This window comes from Numenius arquata, chromosome 10 (genome assembly GCF_964106895.1).
Source record: "Numenius arquata chromosome 10, bNumArq3.hap1.1, whole genome shotgun sequence".
NCBI lineage: Eukaryota > Metazoa > Chordata > Aves > Charadriiformes > Scolopacidae > Numenius > Numenius arquata.
Window position 1 is genome coordinate 21,300,706 of NC_133585.1, and position 23,903 is coordinate 21,324,608.

A 23,903-nucleotide genomic window follows, 5' to 3' on the forward strand; every position below is an offset into this window, starting at 1 on the left:
GAATTTGAAAGAAATTTAAGGGAAAATTGTGGGGGGAGGTAGTGGTTGATTTTTTTATTTATTTTTTTTTTAAAAGCTAGAACTTTCCTCTTCAGTTCCAACATGAAACTATGGCATGTGCACGTTTTAGTAGTCAGGTTTTATGAACAACAGTCATAGGATCGCAGGATAATTCAGGTGGCATGGGATCTCAAGAGGTGATTAGTTTGAGCTGGTTACTCAAGCACGAGCGGCTATGGTTGCAGTGACAATTTAACTGTGGAGCAGGTTATTTAATTCGTAGCCTTCAAGTATAAAGATGCATTAAAAGCCATGTTACTACTCTTAGGTAGTGGAAAAAATAGAACATTTTTATTGTTTAGTCTTTTTAATTTCAGCCAGTGAATTTGCTTCAGAAATTGTGACCAGTACTCAAGACATTTAATATAAATAATGTTTTTCAGCTAAATTCTATTGTGAACAAAGATTTTTAGCCATTATAATATAGGTTTCAAAGAGGCATAACTTCTTCTCAATTAAGTATTAATAATAGAGTAAAAAATACTGCCTTTCAGATGGAATGCTTCAGATGGGAAGTGTTGCTATGCTTTGAAACTGTTGAAGCTTTCAGAAAGAAATTTATACCGTGCTGCTTTAAAAGTTGTCTGTCTCAAGGTGATGACTCTCCTGTCTGTTCAACATCGTTCTCTTAAAACTAAGAATGCTTTTCTCCCTAGAGACAAGTAAGACGCGTTAGGTGGGTGAAGCCCGTATTTCAGTATTGAGGCAGCAGTCTCTGGGGTCGGCTCACCTGAAACCAATGGAAAGAAAGGGCCAGAAAGATGCGGCATCTTTCCTACCTTTAACACTGGTCCAGTTCACCCACTGATTGCCGTCTCCAGGCCTGACAGGGTCTTCTTTAACCCAGGGAGACATGCCAGAATGGATCTTTCTTTCCACTTCTGGTTTCTTCAGGAGTTTAGAGGTCAGCACATTGGGCAGCAGGATACTTCCAAAAGGGATCACGCTTCTGCTCGGGGTACAGCAGCCCCAGCTCCAGTCTCTTGGGGAGCAATGTTTCCTCCAGGTGCCGTTCCCATAATCAAGGCGTTACATATCACTACCTTTCCAAACCACAAGTTACTGGCTTCCTGGTCTTCTAGAGCCTGAAACTCTTCCCACACTCTGCTATAAACCCCATGGGGTATTGGCCTAGTACACAACATACAATATGGCATCAGCCCTCCTTTTTTCCCCCGATGTTCCCTAGAGAAAACTAACTGTTCCCTATCATCATCTGTGAGGTCTGTTGAACGCAGTTTTGTATTTGAAAAGACTGGGGTCCCACACACCTTAAATGTTTGGTGTTTTAATGGTATTTATTTTCCTGGTCATTTTTTCTGCGTCATTAATAAAGGGGCAAAGAGACTCTTAACAATGTTGCTATGGCACTAAATAGTTGAGGTTTCTGTATTCTAAGCCCTAAGGCTTATTTAACTGCCTAATGTTGTGTGGTGACAGCCATGCTGACACCTTTTGACTTTTGGGGACTGCTTATTCCATCAAAATTAATACAGACCTACTTATGCCTTCACCAAGCTGTACGGCTTTCCATTTAGCGGTGTGGCCTGGCTGACACCATTTCATCACTTTTGCATGCCTTATAATGCTCTTGATTGTTTAAAATGCTTGTCTGCGCTTCCCAAGTTATTGTTGTTCTGATTTATAACCCGGAGCATTAACAGGCTTGTGTTTTTCCTCTGGCCTTGGAATAACATGACCTACCACCCATCACTGTTAACAATACAACATAACAAACGATTAAGTATGCATTAATTGAGCAGTCAGGAAAATATTTTTATTTCCCTAGTAATGAGACTTAGTTGTAGATAGGCAGAAGAATGACGCGAATGGAAAAATCTATCAAGCTCAAATTATTTGCAGAAGTTGTAGTGTGTTTGGGTGGGGGTTCAAGGCAAGAATTCATGTCTTTGCATTTCAGAGGGAGAAGTTAGAAATAAATATGCGTGACTTTTGGTAGAAGAAAGAAAAAGCCTTCTGTGCTATTTATTTTTGGCTTTTGTGAGTGCATTTGTCACTTCATTTCTATAGATAAAACAGGAACCTCCATTGCATTGTCTTTGTGTGTATTGTGTGATTTAAACAGAATTCAGACCCCCAAATACAAATGCCTAGTCCTGAAAATATTCACCCAGCGCTTCAGAAATGTGTTCCTGCCCAAGTCTTGGCAAAAGCGAGCAGCTCAGTGCCTAGTTTACAAAGCCATTTGGGAGTTAGTAATTAGGTATTCTTAAAAATTGTCCGTCATCCAGGGGGTGTTCTCGACCTCCAGGGAGCTGCTGCCTCCCTTTAATGTGGCTGAAGGAGAGCAACAACATTGATGTCCCTTGTCATGCTCACTTCGTGGTACCTAGAAAATACTGATGGCAGTTCATATTCTCTTGTGTGTCTTAGAAGACTCAAGGATTTCTTAACCTGTTTTCACAGAGTGTGTCTGAACCACCAGGCCACTCAACTACTTTGGGAGTCCAGAAATGGCCATTGTCCATCTGCTCTTCTGAAGTTGTGCTGTTCAACCTGAGATGCGCTGGATAGGAAAGGTCAGAGGCGACCCGGCTCTAGGAGAGTTTCTCTGAAAGCCAACAATCCAACATCTCTCCTGTTAATCTCAAATTGTGCCCATTTCTTTGGCAATGAACACTTAATGAATAAAATAGGAATAATTTTAGCATTGGAGACCCCAAAACTGGTTTGGGGTCGTGATGCCTGAGAAGACAGAGGCACCATCAGGTGACCCTTAGAAAGGCATCTGAGAGAGGACTGTTTTCTCAGTGGTCTGAGCTGGCCCAGAGCGGCTGCGTGCCGAATGCAGGGATTGATCTGGCATTTTAAAAGACATTTTAGATCCTTTTTTGTGCTTTCTGTATGTGGTTCTGGGTACCCAGCACTGGATTCCAAATTCCACTCTGGTATCTGATGCATAAAAGTGAGACACCGCAATGCTTAACCTTTAACTGTGCCTAAAAATGTTCATACGATTTATGAACTTAAATCAGGAGCTTAAATCAGTGGGGCTTAGAATTCAGAAACTCTGAAAACCGTGTTCCTGGCTACAGCATGTAGAGTATGGGGTTCGTAGAAGGTCATGGTAAAGAGAAACATTTACTATTACTATTTACTATTACTATTACTATTTTCCTGACAAATTCTGTACTTCATAGGAGAAAGCCTTAAAAAATTCAGCCCATCTGTAAATTTCAGTTTACAGGAGGAGAATTTGTCCAACCAGATTTCCTCTTCTGTGAGAGAAGGCTTTGCTCTGGACATCACCTCTTTCGTTAGCTTTAGAAGACTCCCGAACTTCCAGTGTTTGTGCAGCTGTCTGCTCACATTGCATGGATAACGCTCCCCATAAAGGCTTTGATTTCAAACACTAACAGGGAAGGGTTGATTTTAGTAATCCCCATAAAGAAATAGATTGATCACAGCTTTCATTCAAAGATTTTGAGCAGATTGTAATTCCCTTTTGAAAGATGACTTTAATTACTCCAAGGTGAGAAACAGTTCTGCACCAAGGATTATTGAAGCATTTTGTATCCCAAAATAAATAAGCTGAAGTAGAACTATGTTAAAATAGATCTTCCAGCAGAGTTCACAATAACAGTAATGTATAGTGTAACACCGTGTGTACGTTATGTTATTGTGTACATTCAGTTATACTGCAGTCATGACAGTAAATACCACGGGCATGAAGTCTAGTTAGGCTGGCAAGCATTAAGCTGGGCAGACTGTTCTTCATCGAGCACTGTATGTGCAAAGAGAGCTCAAGAGCAGATACACCTCATAAAGCTCCTTGCCTTCAACCCCTCTGTTGCTGAGCCTGCCTTTCGGACAGATCCTGCAGATCAGCAGAAACCTCTGTTCCTTTTATAACAGCAGTTCTAAGTAAACAGCTAACCCGTGCAAGAATGCTAGGAGAACTGCCGCTGAAGGTTCTGCCAGCCCACGTTCCTCACCTGTTTTGAAATTCTCAGGTTTGCTTTATGATATAAAGACATTGGTAGTTGCCACAGCTTTATCCATTTGGGAGTGAGACGCTGAATCCTGAGAGCTGTTAGTTTAGCTGCAGACTCGTTTTTCCACAGCTTTTGTCTCTGCCAGGCTGCGTGACAAACATAGCCCACCCTGCAGGTTAGCCTCCGGCTGCGCTAGGTGGTGTGTAGCACGCGGTGTGCTCCCACTGGGGGTTGTTCAGCCTGGGCTGTGTAGCTCGGGGTATGAGCTACCAGCTACGGCTGGTTCATCCCGTAGAAACAGCAACGTTTCATTCCTTTGACACCGAGATGCTTTGCAGCTGCTTGGACAGTAGATCAATACTCTACCACAGATCGACACACAGGGTTGTAGCCCTGGTCTTGGCATGGCCAGTGACTGGCGGGAGTGGAGAACGATCCCATCAGTCCCATGCCTTTGTCAAGGACATTTCTTGAATGCACATGATTTTCGCTTCCTTTCCCACTGAAGTTCTCGTCTGTTTTTTATTTTGTTTTTGCATGTGTGAGGTTTTAGTTTTGGAGGGTTTCCTTGGGGGATTTATTTTTGTGCGTTTGACAGATTTTATCTTTATCTCCTCCCCAGGCTCTTTTTGATCTTTTTCCATTAGTGTAATTACTGACAAGTTCCAGTCTTGTCTTTCCCTTCGGCCTCAATCTCTTCTCTCTCCTAAATTTCTTTGTATTCCAGCTGGCCATTTCTTCTTGATAACTTGGAGAGGTGTAGAGGATCAATAGATGCCAATTTTAAAATTCTGATGCCCTACGCTGGAAGGACACAAGGTCTGAAAATACCTGAAGCCTGCAGCCTGGCTTATAGGAACAGACCTAAAAAGAATAACGTGGTCCCCCTTCCCCATGGCCCCATGGACATTGTTTATTGTGGTTCCATAACTTCTGTGCATTCAAAAAGGTTTGACCGAGGCCGAAACCAGTTGTGCGTATTTACCCATTGGTTTTTCTGACTTTGGCACTTGGTTGTCATCCTCCATTACCAATTTTTATTAGATTCCCACTAGCAACGTCTCTCTCTTCAGGCTGTCTCTCTCCTGGAGCACTGAACTTGGACAGCATAGCAATTGACTTGTTACGTAGCTCATGTATATTTTATTCCGGTCCTTATTGCTCCCAGTATTTTAAGATCTGAGCAGCTGTTTCCCCTGTTCGGTAAAGAACAGCTATTATGTTGGATATCGTAATTTAAGTGTAGTTTTCTCGAATTGACTATAGATAAGTCCTGAAATGTAGATCAGAAGCATTATTTACAGTTTCTTTTTTGATCCAATAAGGCCTTGGGCTTTGCCTCCGATCTTATTACTTGCAAACTAGTTATATCTAGAGATGATAGGGTTTGTCTTAGAGTTTGTCTAAATTAATAAACTTGCTTGACATTAGAGCTAAGAATGCTTCCTCTTCAAGGCATAGAATGCTCTCATCAATTCCCAACTTCAATTTAAATGGCAGGGCACAAATAAAATAAGTCCCAAGTGAAATTTCCTTCAAATTTATCATCCCTAACCTTTGTCAGACCCTGGCATACTTAGGACAAAAGATATTTCTGGAGGTGACGTAAATGTTACATTTATTGCTTAGGGAAGAATTATGTATGTAAGAGCTATTTTAGCGGCCCTAAGAAAGCTATAAATTGTAGCTGTTGATCTTTTGTTTGACTTACGTTTATTATAAAAGAGAAGTAAACACAGTTAGCGTCAGTAAAATAGGAGATGTCTGATATGAGGCTGTACTACTCTTTTCCCTGCGTGAATTTCCAGTAATAGCTTCAACACTCGTTTCCAAACCATACTTGACAAATCTTTTGTAGAAATGCCTAGTTTTAAAACAGCCAAGGCATTTTTTTAGATACTCTCACTATATTATCTTGGTATTTGCGTGAGTAGTATCCATTCAGTTGATATACAAAACCAGTTGTGAATTAGGTCTCTCTCTCGTTTCTTTGGGGAACCACTCAAGTTTGTTTAAAGACTTTTAGTGGTGATTAAACATATGGCGAGAGCTTTAGCGAAACAGCGGCTCTGTTGCACGAGAGCGCGCTGTTTTACTGTCTCTTTTGGGATCCTTTACAAAACACTCCAACTTTTCATAATTTTTAAGAAATTTGTGATACTGTTTACTTTTATTCTGAAGTGTGCAATGAACAAAATAGCATGTATACAATCAAGTGGGAGAATTAAAAGATTATTATCTGCAGCTGGTTTTCTTCAAACATCATCTTTTTCTCTATTTATTTTCCCCAAGCTTTGCAAGGGAAAAATCTGCTTTGTGCTGCTGGTAGCATTGCCTCTTAAATTAATTCTGGCACATGCAGGTGACCTTGAAATGGTACAAGACCAGAGCCAAACAACGAGAACAGTAATGTCTTAGGGAGCTGTGACATGGGTTTCAGATACGTGTTACAGCACTTCAAGTATGAGAACCAATGAATGCAGAGAAATTAAATATTTTTTTTTTAACCTTGAGGCTTTGAGATGTGAAACACAGCTTTCTCCACACACGTACACTGACAAGACAAGAAAGCTGACTTTGTGGAAGTGAATGGGCACCAATCAGAACTCGTCATTAAATATAACTTTTGCTGCTTTGATAGTCAAAGGCAAGAATTACTCTTCTAGCTTCTCATGCTCTTCAGTAGTGACTTCAAAATTTTGCTGTGATGAGTTGTGACAAAGTTAAAAGCTAGCGACACAGAAAATGCAGTGCAGTTTACGCAACGGTGGGAGTGATTTCAGGCAGCCACTGCTACCTGCAGGTGAAAATGGTAACAAGAAATGATAGGCTTCTCTGACAGTGCAAGAAACGGAGCTTCATATACAATATAGCAACCCTTTCTCAGTGCGTTGACTTTTATCATCTCCACAGTGCACTTTTTGTCCTCAAAGCATGCATTCACTACCTGTGGTTCTTCTTGCTGGCCGAGTAGTGTGCCAAATAGTTACTTGGCTGCTGTAAGGAAGGGCAGGACCCATAGTCCACTTGCTTTCTTCTTTTCTGTTCCAGGGACAGACTCAAAAGAGGTTATGGCTAGCCCTGAATATAACTTCTAAGCAATGATTATTTAGCCAATGTGATTTTAGTGTCGCTGGTGACTTTTTACATTATCCACAGGATGGATGATCATGGTGTTACCAATATTGCTCTGTACTGTAGTTGTGAATAAGCCACCGTAATTTATTCTAGTTGTCTAATAAAGGCTATTTCAGAACAGCACGTCGGTCTTAAGCTGTGGCTTGCAGAGAGCTTAAGCAAATCTTTGGAGCCATCTAATGGGGATATAAAAATGGAGATTTTATTTAATAATCTTTGATTATAGCAGTTTCTGATGTTAATGGCAGAACTACTGCTCTATGCATCTCGAAGAGAGGAGGGTGGCCAACTGACTACCACTTTGTATAAAAGGCTGGCATTGCTCTATCCGTGGGATATTCTTTCTCAGCTTCAGAGTTTGTTATTACTGATTTAAAGGAAAGAGAAGACCAGGGCATTGCTGCTAACCCAGACCTTGTTATGAGTGCTTCTTTTGGTGATCCTGCCACTGAATGCATCCACTTTTGATAGTTTGCTAAATTGGGGCTAATATAAAAATGGGGATATCTTTGAAATGTTGGTCTTATTACAGGATCTTATTTCAGTACCCTTGGAAGCTTAGGGAGAACAGAAAACAATTTTATAAAACAGTTTTCCTGTTTGGCATCTCAATACAATATTCCTTTGCAAAAATAATCATTTTTTAATTCATAAGTGAAAGTTTAAATATGACTTGAGACTCTAGAACAAGTGAACCGCTATCCTGTGTGGCTGTGTTGGCTGGCAGGTAAGGTAGGATGCCTAAGATGAATAAAAATATTGCTATCAATTTGAAAAATACTAAAATTTTTACATAATAGAATAGTTGGGAAACAATTCCAAATGTCTATTCTCCTACCTCCCTCTCTCCCTTCTTATAAAATCCCCCCAAACTGTCTTTTTTCTCTTGCAAAACTGAGCCAAGGAAAAACTGTTCAGTTTTTCCAATTCTTGTTAGTCTGGGGGTTTAGTCTGACCTGGGGTCCCTCAGCACCATTGACAATTCCCTACCTTACATTACAGAGTAACCTGCAGAATAACTCAAGCAAGCTTTCACCCTTCATATGCACAAGTCAGGCTGGTAGTTGTTTTATTGCTTTTTTTTCAGGTAACCCCTTTCTAATGACAAAAAGGCATCAAAACCTTGATTCCTCGTGTTCTTATCCAGGGAGTGCTGAGAGCAGGTTCCCAGTACCTGTCTAGAGTGGGAAGACAAGCTAGAGCATAGTGTATAGGAAACGCTTTTGCTTCATGATGGTGAGATGCTCTCATTTTTATCCTCATGGGGAGAAGCTATTGCTTATGTCCAGTCTGAAATTCTCTTGTTTCAATTTGCACCCTTTTTCTCTCGTAACACTATCTAAATATCTAGGTGTGGTCTTCTGAGGGCTGACCAGAAGGGACAGTCCCTTCCTTGGGAATCCCTTCCTTCTTGGTACTTGGGTCTCCAGGCTGGTCCCCTGTCCGTACAGCCCATGAGCTGCTGGCCTGTGTCTCTGCCAAGGTTGCTCCAGCTCCACTCCCGGTTTGCTAGCACCCACAGGCCTGTCCCACAGAGCTGCTCCTGGCCAGGGCCCCTGCCAGGCGCTTGTTCCTCCTAGGGGCAGGACTGGGCATTTGTCTCAGCTGAATTTCACAGGGTTCCAGTTGGCCCATGTCTCAGCTGGCAGAGGTCCTTCTGAATGGCAGCCCTGCCCTCCAGCATATTGACCGTTACCCCCAGTTTGGCATCGCCTGCAAACTGGAGGAGAGTGTGCTTCGTTACCTCCTTTACATCATTGATATAGTTGTTAAAAAGGATCTTAAAATTCATCTTAAAATCCAGGTTCTATAAAGCAGAGCTCAGCCTTCCTTGCTGCCTCCACTGTCTCCTCTTAGGTCGGGGATCTGGACAGGCTGGATGGATGGGCCGAGGCCAATGGGATGAGGTTCAACAAGGCCAAGTGCCGGGTCCTGCCCTTGGGTCACACCAACCCCCTGCAGCGCTCCAGGCTTGGGGCACAGTGGCTGGAGCTGCCTGGCAGAAAAGGACCTGGGGGTGTTGGTGGACTGTGGGCTGAACATGAGCCAGCAGTGTGCCCAGGTGGCCAAGAAGGCCAACAGTATCCTGGCCTGTGTCAGGAACAGCGTGGGGAGGAGGACTCGGGAGGTGATGGTCCCCCTGTACTGGGCACTGGTGAGGCCCCACCTCGAGGGCTGTGTTCAGTTCTGGGCCCCTCACTACAGGAAGGACATTGAGCTGCTGGAGCGTGTCCAGAGGAGAGCCACCAAGCTGGTGAGGGGTCTGGAGAACAAGTCACAGGAGGAGAGGCTGAGGGAACTGGGCATGTTTAGTTTGGAGAAGAGAAGGCTGAGGGGGGACCTCATTGCCCTCTACAACTCCCTGAAAGGAGGGTGTAGAGAGGGGGGTGTTGGCCTCTTCTCCCAAGGGAATAATGACAGGAGCAGAGGAAATGGTCTGAAGTTGGGGCAGGGGAGGTTTAGATTAGATATCAGGAAGAATGACTTTCCTGAGAGAGTGGTCAGGCACTGGAACAGCCTGCCCAGGGAGGTGGTGGAGTCGCCATCCCTGGAGGTATTTAAGAAACGTGTAGACGTGGCACTTCAGGGCATGCTCTAGTGCCCGGGATTGTTGGGTTGTGTCTGTTTGTGGGTGGGTGTGGGGTGTGGGTGTGGGTGTTTGTTTTGTGTGGGTTTTGTTTTTGTTTCATTTTTGGTGTTTGTTTTTTTTGGGTTTTTTTTGGTTTTTTTTATTTTGTTCGATGATCTCAAAGGTCCCTTCCAACCAAGAAGATTCTGTCATTCTGTGAAACCTGAGGCTCCTTTGGTACGTCTTGAAATGACCCCTTCTAGACTCATTCCAGTAGTTCAGTAAGCTCTGTATTTCTAATAATAATATAATGATTTGGTTTCAAGAAGGCTTGAGAAAAGTTCCTTTTGTTGTTCAAGACATAAAAGTATTACTGCAGGGTCACGTTGCTAATAGCGTGCTTCCAGAGCAGAGAGGTGCTTGGGTTTAGAAAAACGCTGTTGCTTAGGAGAAGTGCTCATAAGAGTTCCTCATAGCGTGTTGCTGTGTTTATTTAATATAAGTATATGAGCCCCTCCCCATTGGCGTGCACTTCTGTACCAAAATTAGATCCGTAAGTAATTCACAACAGTAATTTTCCTTTCAGCACTTGATTCCGAAGTTACCAGATGCAAAGCTAGATTTTGGCTGTTCTGAGAGCTGCTGTGGGTTCATTCAGTGGCACCGGGAGTAAACATGCTGGAGATTATCAGGCACATCCTGTTAATGTTCTCTTGAATGGAAATCTTCCGCAAAATGAGAAGCGCTTGCTGTCTTAAGCCCATGTTTTTTGTGCCGTATTTCTCTCAGTTTATTAAATATAGGAGGTTTTATTACCCTATATTCTGTAGAATCAAGTTAGCTCCAGAAGATTGATGTACATGCAGTGCGTGTTGCACATCATCACAGCAAACATTCCGGAGTGTGTTCCGTGTTGGCAACGATGTATAAATTGTACAGTACATTTTCCTTATACAAGTTACGTATCATCATAACTTATACGAGTTATATATCATCATCATCATATGTAACATCCACTGTAAGATGTTACAGTAGGGGTCTGCTACAGACCACCAGATCAGAGTGACAGGGAGGATGGGGCCCTCTATAGGCAGATAGAAGCAGCATCGCGCTTGCGCACCCTGGTCCTCGTGGGGGACTTCAACCACCCCGATATCTGTTGGAGGGACAACACAGCAGGGCACGTGAAATCCAGGAAGTTCTTGGAATGCGTTAATGATAATTTTCTTCTTCAAATGATCGAGGAGCCAACGAGGAGAGGAGCCGTGCTGGACCTTGACCTTACCAACAAGGAGGGACTGGTGAGGGATGTCAAGTTCAAGGGTAGCCTCGGCTGCAGCGACCATGAAATGGTAGACTTCAAGATTCATAGGAAAGCGAGGAGGGTGTGCAGCAAGCTTGCTACCCTGAACTTCAGAAGAGCAGACTTTGGTCTCCTGAGAGATCTGATTGGCAGGGTAGCGTGGGAGAAAGAACTGGAAGGGAGAGGGGCCCAAGAAACCTGGTTGGAATTCAAGTATGGCCTCCTCCAAGCTCAGGAGAGGTGCATCCCAAAAAAGAAGAAGTCAGGCGAAATAGCCAGCAGGCCTGTGTGGATGAACAAGGAACTGCTGGACAAGCTCAAGACCAAAAGGGAGGCCTATAGAGGGTGGAAGGAGGGACGGGTAGAATGGGCAGAATATAAAGAAACTGTCCACGTGGCCAGGAAGCAGATCAGGCAAGCGAAAGCCCAGGCAGAACTAAATCTAGCCAGGGACATCAAAAACAATAAGAAAAACTTCTACAAATATGTCAGGGACAAAGGGAAGACTAGGGAAGTTGTGGGCCCTCTCCTGAAGGAAACGGGAGACCTGGCCTCCCAGGATATGGATAAGGCTGAGTTACTGAACAACTTTTTTGCCTCAGTCTTCACCGGCAAGGGCTCTAACCACACTGCCCAAGTCACGGAAGGCAAAAACAAGGGCTCTGCGAATGAAGAACTGCCCACAGTAGGAGAAGATCAGGTTAGAGACCTATTAAGGAACCTGAAGGTGCATAAGTCCATAGGACCTGACAAAATCCACCCACAGGTCCTGAGGGAGCTGGCGGACAAAGTTGCTAAGCCGCTTTCCATCATATTTGAGAAACCGTGGCAATCTGGCGAAGTTCCCGCTGACTGGAAAAAGGGGAACATAACCTGAATATTCAAAAAAGGAAAAAAGGAAGACACAGGGAACTACAGGCCAGTCAGCCTCACCTCTGTGCCTGGCAAGATCATGGAGCAGATCCTCCTGGAATCTCTGCTAAGGCACATGGAAAATAAAGAAGTGATTGGAGACAGCCAGCATGGCTTCACCAAGGGCAAATCGTGCCTGACAAATTTGGTGGCCTTTTACAATACTGCCACAGGCTTGGTGGACAACGGCAGAGCAACAGACGTCACCTACCTGGACTTACGCAAAGCGTTTGACACTGTCCCGCACGACATCCTGGTCTCAAAATCGGAAAGTCATGGGTTCGATGGATGGACCACTCGGTGGGTCAGGAACTGGCTGAATGGCCGCACTCAAAGGGTTGTGGTCAATGGTTCAATGTCCAATTGGTGGCCAGTGACAAGTGGAGTTCCTCAGGGGTCAGTACTGGGACCAGTGCTGTTCAACATCTTTGTTGGAGACATGGACAGTGCGACTGAGTGCACCCTCAGCAAGTTTGCCGACGACACCAAGCTGTGTGGTGCGGTCGACACGCTGGAGGGAAGGGATGCCATCCAGAGGGACCTGGACAGGCTTGAGACATGGGCTCGTGCAAATCGCGTGAAGTTCAACCAAGCCAAGTGCAGGGTCCTGCACCTGGGACGTGGCAAACCCAGGCACAAATACAGGATGGGCAGAGAATGGCTGGAGAGCAGCCCTGAGGAGTGGGACTTGGGGGTGTTGGTGGATGAGAAGCTCAACATGAGCCGGCAATGTGCGCTGGCAGCCCAGAAAGCCAACGGCATCCTGAGCTGCATCAAGAGAAGTGTGGGCAGCAGTCGTGGGAGGTGATTCTACTCCTCTGCTCTGCTGTGCTCTGGTGAGACCCCACCTGGAGTCTGGTGTCCAGCTTTGGAGTCCTCAACACAGGAAGGACATGGACCTGTTGGAAGGGGTCCAGCGGAGGGCCACGAAGATGATCAGAGGGCTGGAGCACCTCTGCTGTGAGGACAGGCTGAGAGAGCTGGGGTTGTTCAGCCTGGAGAAGAGAAGGCTCTGGGGAGACCTCATAGCAGCCTTCCAATATCTGAAGGGAGCCTACAGGAGAGCCGGAGAGGGACTCTGTAGTGACAGGACAAGGGGTAATGGTTTTAAATTGGAAGAGGGGAGATTTAGATTAGATCTCAGGAAGAAATTCTTTGCTGTGAGGGTGGTGAGACCCTGGCCCAGGTTGCCCAGAGAAGCTGTGGCTGCCCCATCCCTGGAGGGGTTCAAGGCCAGGCTGGATGGGGCTTGGAGCAACCTGGTCTGGTGGGAGGTGTCCCTGCCCAGGGCAGGGGGGTTGGAACTCGATGACCTTTAAGGTCCCTTCCAACTCTAACCATTCTGTGATTCTATGATTGTAAGTGTAATGTGAGAATGGCACTTTCAGTAACAATTAGCAAATAACTGAGAATAAGCAAATACAAGAAGCCAGCCTGAAAGGATCTTTTTGTTTGTTCGTTTCAAGGTGCTCTGTATTTTGTTATTTTATAAGTAGTTACTGTATGGTGCTTATTGTGGAACAGCTCTCCTTTCTGCATTTGCCCCATACACGAACTGTAGAAAAACTCACTCCGGGAGGGTTGTGTTGTGCGTGGGTGTTATCGATGCCATTTGCGGGTGTTTGGGATCTGCTCTTTGCTGTGCCGGTGTGGAGAGGGGTTGCTGAGGAAGCCCTAGCACAGGCAGCACGTGGGTGAGTACGCGGGACACTGTGCAGACACACCAGCTGGATTCACAGCCCTGAGAAGAGGTGGCTGGCTCCAGTACCAGCGGCTGGACCGCTTGCCAGGCCTGAGGATTTGGAAGGTGAAGGAGCTTGACCTGTTAGAGTATCTCTTCTGCGGTGAGTAAGTTCCCAGATCGAGCTGGCAACACGGCCGTGAGAGCGTGACCAAATGCTATTAAGATAGTGAATAGGTTCTGAGCACATTAGTAGTCCTTTGCAAGTGCTTTTCCCGTGTGGCAGATAGAAGGCTCTTGCCCCGTAATGAAAATTAGATGGTAGTCTGCATTTATTGTGGGTGGTTGCGGCAAGGACCCACGAACGTGTAAATTTGCATGAGGTTTGTTACCTGGGAGGTACTGCACCAGAAGGTGTTTCAGAAAAGACGCACAAAGATGCAGGATACGTTTAGACTTTTTTGTTATTTTTTAAGGGAGGATGGTTACGGGCTTTGCTATGAAACCTGTGAGGTGCCACTTACTCACAAGCTGATTAGTCTTTTGCCTAAAGCAAAGGGCGTTCTCAGAGGTTACACCTGCACCGTGTAGTTGCTGTGACTGTAGTGTCATGTAAATTTCATGGAAGCATAGAATGGTTCAGGTTGGAAGGGACCTTAAAGATCATCAAGTTCCAACCCCCCTGCCCTGGGCAGGGACACCTCCCACCAGACCAGGTTGCTCCAAGCCCCATCCAGCCTGGTCTTGAACCCCTCCAGGGATGGGGCAGCCACAGCTTCTCTGGGCAACCTGGACCAGTGTCTCACCATCCTCACCCAATATCTAATCTAAATCTCCCCTCTTTCAATTTAAAACCGTTACCTCTTGTCCTGTCACTACATTCCCTGATCAAGAGTCCCTCCCCATCTCTCCTGTAGCCCCCTTCATGTACTGGAAGGGGCTCTAAGGTCTCCCCGGAGCCTTCTCTTCTCCAGGCTGAACAACCCCAGCTCTCTCAGCCTGTCTTCATAGGGGAGGTGCTCCATCCCTCTGATCATCTTCATGGCCCTCCACTGGACCCCTTCCAACAGGTCCATGTCCTTCCTGTGCTGAGGACTCCAGAGCTGGACACAGGACTCCAGGTGGGGTCTCACCAGAGCACAGCAGAGGGGTAGAATCACCTCCCTTGACCTGTTGGTCATGCTTCTCTTGATGCAGCCCAGGATGGGGTTGGCTTTCTGGGCTGCCAGCGCACATTGCCGGCTCATGTTGAGCTTCTCATCCACGAGCACTCCCAAGTCCTTCTCCTCAGGGCTGCTCTCCAGCCATTCTCTGCCCATCCTGTATTTGTGCCTGGGATTGCCCTGACCCAGGTGTAGGACCCTGCACTTGGCTTGGTTGAACTTCATGAGGTTCACACGCGCCCACCTCTCCAGCCTGTCCAGATCCCTCTGGATGGCCTTTCTCCCAATGTAGCTTGACACAAAGTAGTTCAGGATCAGAAGGCATCTAGATACAGCACATGAAAGCTGATTTGAAGCATTGTGTGGATTTTACACTGCACTTCAGTGGCTGCAGCACAGACATCGTTCCAAGTATTGCTGTCACTGGGGGAGCAGTACAAATCCGAGCCTGGACAACCATCATTAGCAATATGCAGCAATAAAGCATCAGTGTTAAACTTCATGTGTGTTTCTTTCTAGCATCTGTCTCCATTAGGATACTTGTCTAACAGGCTGCATTTATAGAGCAAGATAATTTTATTTTCCTTGCATGTGAACTGAATCAGACACTGGAGGATGCCTTCACAGGCAGTGACAGGGTGTTACGATGCCAGGTCATCCTGCCCATCCCCTGCTCCACCTCTGCACCACCATTCCTTCTCTTTGTCACTGACCACAGAAGCGTGCGTGATGAGGCTCAGCTCCTCCATTGGTATATTTATAGGGTGTAAAACAAAGGCCAGGGTTTTGTTGCTCTTGCCGCAATGTTTAAATTCACGAGTCTCAGCTGAGGTGTTTCATCTCAATGCGAAAATGTTAAACTTAAGAAACAGGGAAGCTGAGATGCCAGCGCTTAGGCATATTCTGAAATAACTCACTGATGAAGTAGCTGGTGTTAGCTGATGCATCCGCTTCTATTATCATCTTAAACTGTAATAAACTTGAAGTGACAACTTGCAATGGTACTTCTTGCTCTGCTGTATTTGAATTTATGAAATCAAAGGTGTTAGCTTGTTCAGTTGATTTAAAATACAATAATGTATTAATTACAATAATGTATTAAATACAATAATGTGGTGGTTTGTGTCTGAAATGCACTGTATATAGGAGCAGTGGAAAGGATAACTCAAGCTGTGAAGATCTGCAAGCAAAGTATTCCCCTCTCCAATTGCCTTCATTTGGATAGAAAATTTCATTAGGAAGCACAGACGTGTTTGTTGAGATTTTGTGTGTGTTAAATATAGTTAATTAAGCTGTTCTCACTAGGCACCTCTCCATTAAAGTTGATGTGCTAATGCTTAATAGCACATCAGCGTGATGTGGGTGAAGAATGATAGAGGTCTCTGAGCTAAGGCCAGCTGAGCTCACCATGGAGCTGTGGTGGCACAATTTTGCCAGCTAAGAGGCTGACTAATCATCTAAGCTAATCATCGCACTAGCGTATTTTGATTAGTAAAATCGGCAATTTCTTTCCAAATTTATAGTTATGGCAAATTTTGGTATTTTTAGCTTTTTTCCCCACTCGGAATGAAAGATCCTTACATCCTTAAAAGACTATATAAGAAAAAAAGATATCTGATGTCCTTCATGCATCTCTCATACATTATTCAGTCTCGAGCCTGTTTTGTCTTATAAGGAAAGAAATGCAAAAATATACTCTTCAAACCAAAAATGTTTCCTGTTTCACAAAAACATGCCAAAAAAAAATTGGTAATCTGTTTACCTTTGATTCTGAACTGGATGGGTGTGACACACAGCAGTAAGGTTGCTGAGCAGTATGCATCTGTGAAATTGTAAAATAAAGATAATTTATTCATAACGTTATCTTTCTCTGTAGACCTCAACTGCTACTGTTAATATAGTGGTGACGGATGTAAATGACAACGGACCAGTTTTCGATATGTTTCTACCTAAAAACCTGTCCGTACAGGAAGAGGAAGCCAATGCTTTTGTTGGTCAAGTAAGGGTAAGTTTAACTGTGCAGAGTTAAATTGTGTATTTTAGTACCAAAACTGTCCAGACTATTAGTAAAGAGTACAAATAATTTTACCTTAGACAATCTCACATCAAAATATCTCAGGTTTAAATGCAAACTGTCTGTTGTCAGATGTATTTACGTTAATAAAGTCATCTTTTGGACTTTAAAATGCGGAACTGATACTCTTCTCTACACTTAATAGCTGAAAAGGATTTTTCATTTAAAAATAGCACATTAAAAAGCTGTCTTTGAAGACATACCACTGTAAAAGCTTGCTTATAACAGATGTACACTGTTACATCATCATCGCCATGTTTTTATACTTTTACTGATTTCTTTTAAAATATTTTTCTAACATACTGAACAAGTGACACGTATGTAAAATTGTCATGCATGTCGAAAATTGTAAGGCCATTAAAGGGAAAAACAGTTAAACTGTTGTCTGAAATAGTTGATTACCTGTCATAAAAATAAATTGTGCTTGGGGTGTTGTTAATTTGAGTGATTTGAAGCTGTGTAAATTTTTATAACGTGGATGGGTCTTCTGGACCACCGAATGCAGATCCGGGCACTTGAAACGTGCATCACTTGTTTGTGGTTTTTTGGCAAAGTCAGTTTTTCCTGACATCGGATGAAAGAAGAAAGCATGAGTTGGGTTCTTTTGAACTAGTAGTTTAATGTGTTGATTCATATTTCCTTCAGTGAGGAGTTAGCACAAAGGTTGGATGCAGTATGAGCTGTAGGTAAAAGATGAATTCGGAAGTGTGTTTTTTCAGGAATTTAGGCAAAAAATCTGCCTTCCTTTCCAGTAGCAACCATATCAATAGAAAATGGGAGCTCCTGAATACCCATGCTTGTTTCCAAATTTATATTATTCAGTAAAACATCCGTCAGCGTTTCTTGTCTATCACCTTTCTTGGTAATTTGATGTTCTTTTTGAATGAACTTCTGTTGTTTTCTGGCATTTATAAATTGATAAAATGCGTCCTTGGGACGGGTTTGTGTTTCCTTCTGATTTCATGAATTATTCATGGAGTTTTGATTTCCTTCAAGTTATCCTAGATGTTTTGTGGATTTCTTCAGTACAGTTTGCTCTTAACACTGAAGTGGTTCTACATATGTCTCTGCTCTGCTTGCTTTATAACCTGCTGTCATTACAGGTGGGTACTGCTCTGAAGCTGTCCAGGGTCAGGTGTCATTTTCAAGGGAAATAACTTTTGTCAGCATTGACGAAGATTAGAGTTTTCCTAAAGCTTAATTTTGTTACGCTAGGCTGAAATATTAACAGGCTGTTTTGAAGCCTCGGACATACAGAGATTAGGATCCCTGCAATTAAATCTGTTCCCATAAATTGATAAGTTATTGCTTTGGGTTTTGTCATTGTGTTCATCTTATGTGGTCATTTTTCATTTTGCATCCTAAAATGTATGGACATGATATTTCAAATCAGTACCAAATACCTTTAAAATCCATTTTGTGGTTTGCTAGGTGCCCTCAAGGTGCAATAACCTTTTCAAACACACGATTGGGTCTATTTTTAGCTTAGATGGAACTGTAAAATAAAACAAGTTATTGCAACAGAACCTCTCGATCTTACAAACTAGTATAATTTCAAAGTTGTGTTGAAATGAAAATATTTAAGGAAGGCTTGTGATGGCTTATTCCTAGTTGTGGAAAGACGAAACTGGTTACATCATGTATTGTTATGTTTATCACCACTCCTAATTCCCAGTCCCTGGATGGAAAAAGCTTTCTCTTTATAGCACAGATACTGCACGTAGCTTCTACTGTTTCATGTTCACAAATGCAAATAGATAGTACAGAAAACAGTGATTTAGGCACTTGGAATTTTTTTCTGGCTTCAGTGAGATTAGTGGGATAAGGATGATGAACATTTAGGTGTAGCGATGTTGTTTGAGGATGTTCTTGTTTAAAAACCAAAATAGCTTTTGTTGCGGTGTTGTGCTTCGCAGTGCGTTAGAACCACGGGAGGTACGGGAGGGGTTTCTATGGGAATGTGTTTTGTGTAGAGGCTCTCATGTGGTTAAAATACAAAGGCCTATTTTAGACAAAAATAGCCTGGTAAAAGAAGGTAGCCCTTATTGTGTCATGTATTTTCACTACCAAGAATTAAGCCACTGACTGGCAAGCCTGCTTTTCAAAATGTCTTTTACTGTATTCATTTCCAACAGAAACCTGAAATCCACCAGAGAAAGCAGTGATATCGATGATTTTAAAAAAAAAATAAGCAAACAGGTTTTTGTGGTGTCCCTTTCCGTTTTGAATGTTGGCTTCGGGAAAAGCACAGCAAGAGATTTTTACCTAAAGACCCAAGAAGACATGGGCCCTGCTGCTCTTTGAGGCAGAGGACCTACTGACGAAGGATATGGAAAAGGTGCTCAACTACTTTGATGCCTTAGTTTTTTTTACTGGTAAGGTTTGATACTGGGACCATCAGCTGCCTGAGCCCAGGGGCAGGAAAGCACTACCCACAGTAGAAGATGATAAAGTTATGGGCTGTTTAAGGAAATAAGACACAAGCAATGCCCTGGGTGCTGAAGGATTGACCAAACAACCTCCAGAGGGACACTCACAACCAAATTTATTTTGTTTCTAATTGGCTTACTATTTGAATGTATTTTATACAGGATGTATTTTATACGAGGATGATTCAAGGATTGGAACATCTCCCTGATGAGGAAAGGCTGAGAGAGCCTCTTTAGCCTGGAGAAGAGAAGGCTGAGGGGAGACCTTATCAATGCTTACAAGTATCTAAAGGGTGGGTTGAAGGAGGATGGAGCCGGACTCTTTTCAGTGGTTGCCAGCGAGAGGACGAGGGGCAACGGGCACAAGCTGGAACATGGGAAGTTCCACTCAAATATGAGGAGAAACTTCTTTCCGGTGAGGGTGCCAGAGCCCTGGAACAGGCTGCCCAGGGAGGGTGTGGAGTCCCCTTCTCTGGAGATCTTCAAGACCCGCCTGGATGCCGTCCTGAGTAACATGCTCTGACATGCTCTGGGCAATCCTGCTTTGGCAGGGGAGTTGGACTAGATGATCTTTATGGTCCCTTCCAACTCTAAAAATTCAGTGAAATTCAGTGAAATACTGAAATCTATTATTTTATTCATGTGAAATCCACCAAAATCAATTATTATATGCTTTGATTATTAGCAGCAACTACTATTAATTAGGTTTTAAATTTTTTTTTTACCATTGTCAGTTGACATGGTAGTAATGCTGGTAAGTCTGGGGATACAGTCTGCGATGTCAGTAAGTAGAAAGGTAAAGCTGCCTCAAATTTATCAGTACCTATATTAAAATATTAGAATTAGTCTAGAACAGCTATTGAAACGTTTTTCCTGTTCTTGACTTTCTGTATGGGCTTCATCTTCCTTTCCTCTCCTGACACTGCAGAACTTCATCTCTCGCTCTGAAGTGCCCTCATATCCACCACTCTGATGGCTCTTCCTCTGCCAGCTGGAGTTCCTGGAGGCACCAGCATAGGAGTGCTGCCTATGGGGATTTGAGGAGCACACTGAAGATCAAAAGAACAAAAGCTAGACAGGAGAAGGCTGAAAGTGTAGCAGATGTATTTCAAATCCCTTTTATTTTGCACAGTGTTGTCTCAATTGGAGCAGTTGGAAGTGTATTAGATTCCCTGCTGTTCTTTCATGTCTGTTCACGGGGATCCCCCAGCAAGACAGGAGGAGAATTGCTGAATGAAACTCTCTACAAAGGACCAACAGGAAATAAAAAAGGTTCAAACGGGAAACTTGAAAATGAAATTCAGGCACCTTATTGTCTACTGCAGCCTAAACCAGCTGAGGTCCTGCCGAAGACAGGCGTTTGATGCTTTGCGTGGTACAGTGTGCTGTTTATCAATACCTGGTCCGTAAGAGGTAAAAAAGTGGAATGAAATTTAGGTGGGGATCGATGTATCCACTGCAAAATCTGCAAAAGGTTCCCATTTTTGCTCAGTGAAAGACAGTCCCAAGTAATTTGTTACAGACTTTAAAAATGCAATCTGCGATTAAATAAGAAACAGTTGGCCCGATGGGGCCCAGGAGAGGAAACAAATCACTCGACTGAAGTTTCTATTCATCTCTTTCTTATATTTCCTCAGATTATGTGTGTGTGTGAAACAATTTGTTTATTGTAGGCATATTTTTGTGTCACTGATCAGCACTGTTTGACATCTCCAACATGAATTTGTTGGTATCAAGGGGAGATAGGGACATGAAAGAGACATGAGAAGGAAAATATGGGTAAAGAATTACATGGCAGTGGCCAAACCAACCCCTCATCAGGTGTTCAAGTGTCACTGGACCTTAGATCTTCCCTAAAATGGAGAATAAGCTCCAAATATACTTGACAAATAAGCTCCAGTACTGAAAGCGATTTGCAAACTGTGTGTAACACCCCTGTCATCCACTTCTTTTTTTAAATGAGAGAAGAAATGCTCAAGTCGGTTGCTCTTTACGATGAAGCCATTCTACCTGTTGGAAAGCACGCTTTGGAGAACTTTCTTTGATTGTACTGTACAATGGAAAAACTTTGCTTTTCTATTTTATGTAATAAATGTAAATTCATACCTGTGGTATACATCCAATAGCATCTGTCCACTATGGAACAAAACTGTAAGACAAGTGAAACAGAGGTGGCCTCTATGGCACCGGTCTGCTAATTCTAGATATTTTCTTTTAATGGTACAGAAGTGCTTTAAATGTGTTGTGTATAGAAGCAAACTGTCACTTTTGAATGCTAATGAAATTTAATTACGATGCCAATTTCCTCACAGAGCTTTCTGTCTGTGAATATCAGTGAATTCTTACAAGCTTCTTAAATTTTTATTTAAATTGCAGGGGGTAAACCCTGTAAGTCTCATGATTTAAGGCCCAGCTTAAATTTCATAGATGACATTAAGGCTTATTGTGGTGGATTAAATGACCTCTGGCCATCCCTTACAACTACATGATTCTGTCTTTCGGCATGCAGGAAAACTGCTGCAAATGCTGATGAGGTATTGCATTACAAGATTTTGTTGTTAAATGTCTAGAAAGGAATCTCGCTTTACCTAAATCACCGTAGGCACGTTTTCTGCATGAAGGTTCATAGAACAAGGCGTATTTTCCCACAACCTGCACTGTACATTACACCTTACCCGTACTAAAAATACCAGCTTCTGAAATTAAATTCTCAGGTCTCCTGTACCTTTAAACGACTTGTAGGAAAATTAGAGGTGGAGGAAAAAGGACACGACCAGAGAAAAAAGGGAGATTTATTGGCAGGAAGGGACAGTCTGTGAGTGAAAGGAGTTACTCTTCTTTGGGGAATAGTAAAATCACGGCCTCTGAAGTAAATCTCAAATACCCAGAGTGAGTCCACGACTGCAGCTCACTGCGTGTTACATTACCTAACAACGGATTTTGAATATGAGCAGCTAGGATTTTTGAAGTAAGAATCCGTAAAATATTAATCAGAATTTAAAATTGGAGAATCTTAACATGGCAGATGGGCCACAACCAGAGGGAATTCAGACCTTTGTCTTTTTGGTTGCAGTGTGTGCCTCTGTATCATTAACGTACCTGTTACTGTTTAGTGGTGTAACTACCACCGGATCTGTGTGTGTAGGAGTGAGGTGTGACTTCCCAGCTATTAAACTGTTATTCTTGAGCTTCTGTTTGTGCTCATTTCTGTAACTTCCATGTAGTTTCTTATGAGCGATTGGATCGTTACGAGGTTGTTTCAATAGGACCTCTGTGGTTTCATTTCCTTGCATGCTTATTAAGAAAATAGTCTACAAGGTAGGTTAGAGAGACCTTTCGTAAGGCTCTCAGCGCTGTCTCCCTTAAGATTCTCACGGAGATGGTGACGACATGAAGACTTTCATAGTTTCGTGTCAGACAAAGCGAGCGGAGGGGAGAGTATTTCCAAGAGGCCGTGGACATGCTCAGGTCCTGTTGCAAGTGCTTTTATTCTTGCGTCTCGCCCAGCCCCTATCGGTTTTGTCAGCCCCTAATTACCTAATCAGGGTGGAAGAGTTGTAGCTTCTCTGACTCACTGCATCCACAGAGTCTGCCTTTAATCTTTTGCATGTCCACGGCTGGATGCAGATTAAATTTGTGTACGGAAGAGGTGCCGGGATTTGCTTTTGGTTTAAGCTAAACGGTAAGTCCTGGGGACTGGAAGGGGATATGTAAGAAGGATGAGAAATGCAGAAAATAGTAATTTCTATGAATAGCCTTCACATATTTTAAAGTCTTTAGCTTAAAGTCTTATTTTAGCTTAATTTTATCTTTCTTTCCCCGTATTCCCTTCAGATTTTATAGTTGGCTGTCACAATAATTATTAAAGGCTGCGTCTCTCCTTAGATGGTGAGAAGCAATGAAATGACAGCCCTTGCTGAAGTCCATGTCGTCATCCCACGTGCTTCTAGTTGGATTTTCACCTGTTTGTTAACAACCAAATTCCTCCAGCCTCTGAAAACGAGACAGATGCCATGGTTTCAAGTCCAAACCTGTGGCACGAGATGAAGTAGATGTGGTTGTAGATGTGTACAATTTCTTTCCCATCTTACCGGCAGTGCTAGGCACAATTAGCTTCTTTCTGCTGACACCCCTAAGGAGTTGTATCATTTCTGGAGGGTATTTCACAGCACACGGCTGCAGCCACACTCCCTCTGCGTTACATGGTTCCTTGAACTTAGGTGAGCTTAACACACAAACCAAATCACTTTAGAAAGCTCCTTGCCACCCATAACATACGGTAAATGGGGTGACTTTTTAAACTAAATAGATTTCAAAAGCTATGCTCTTGTCTTTCCTGTTTCCAATATTCTATTTATGCATTAATTTACACCGTTGTCTTCAGAATAATAACATTTGTGCTTTAACGCAGTGGAAGGTCTGATAGTTGTTACCAGAGAAGGATTTCAACTGTTTTCACGTTCGCAGTAGTTGATCATTGAGAGTCCAGGGATTTCTGTATGAAAGGAATTCTTATTTTTGTCTGCCTGACGCCTTGAATCCCAGTGTGTTTTTAAGCCCTTTCACCTATTTCGGCCTGATGTCATACTAAATCTTCTGAATGAGTGGTTTCATGTCT

The 23,903-nt window shown here is 43.3% G+C and overlaps 1 protein-coding gene across 2 annotated transcripts in view; it reads left to right on the forward strand.

Annotated features, from left to right (window-relative positions):
• The window catches only part of PCDH15 (protocadherin related 15), a 383,455-nt gene that overhangs the window by 213,600 nt on the left and 145,952 nt on the right, over nucleotides 1-23,903 (forward strand). For both annotated transcript variants that reach the window (XM_074155034.1, XM_074155035.1), the window contains exon 17: nucleotides 16,659-16,787. In XM_074155034.1, the coding sequence (XP_074011135.1) occupies nucleotides 16,659-16,787 (129 nt within the window). The remainder of the gene's footprint in view (nucleotides 1-16,658; nucleotides 16,788-23,903) is intronic.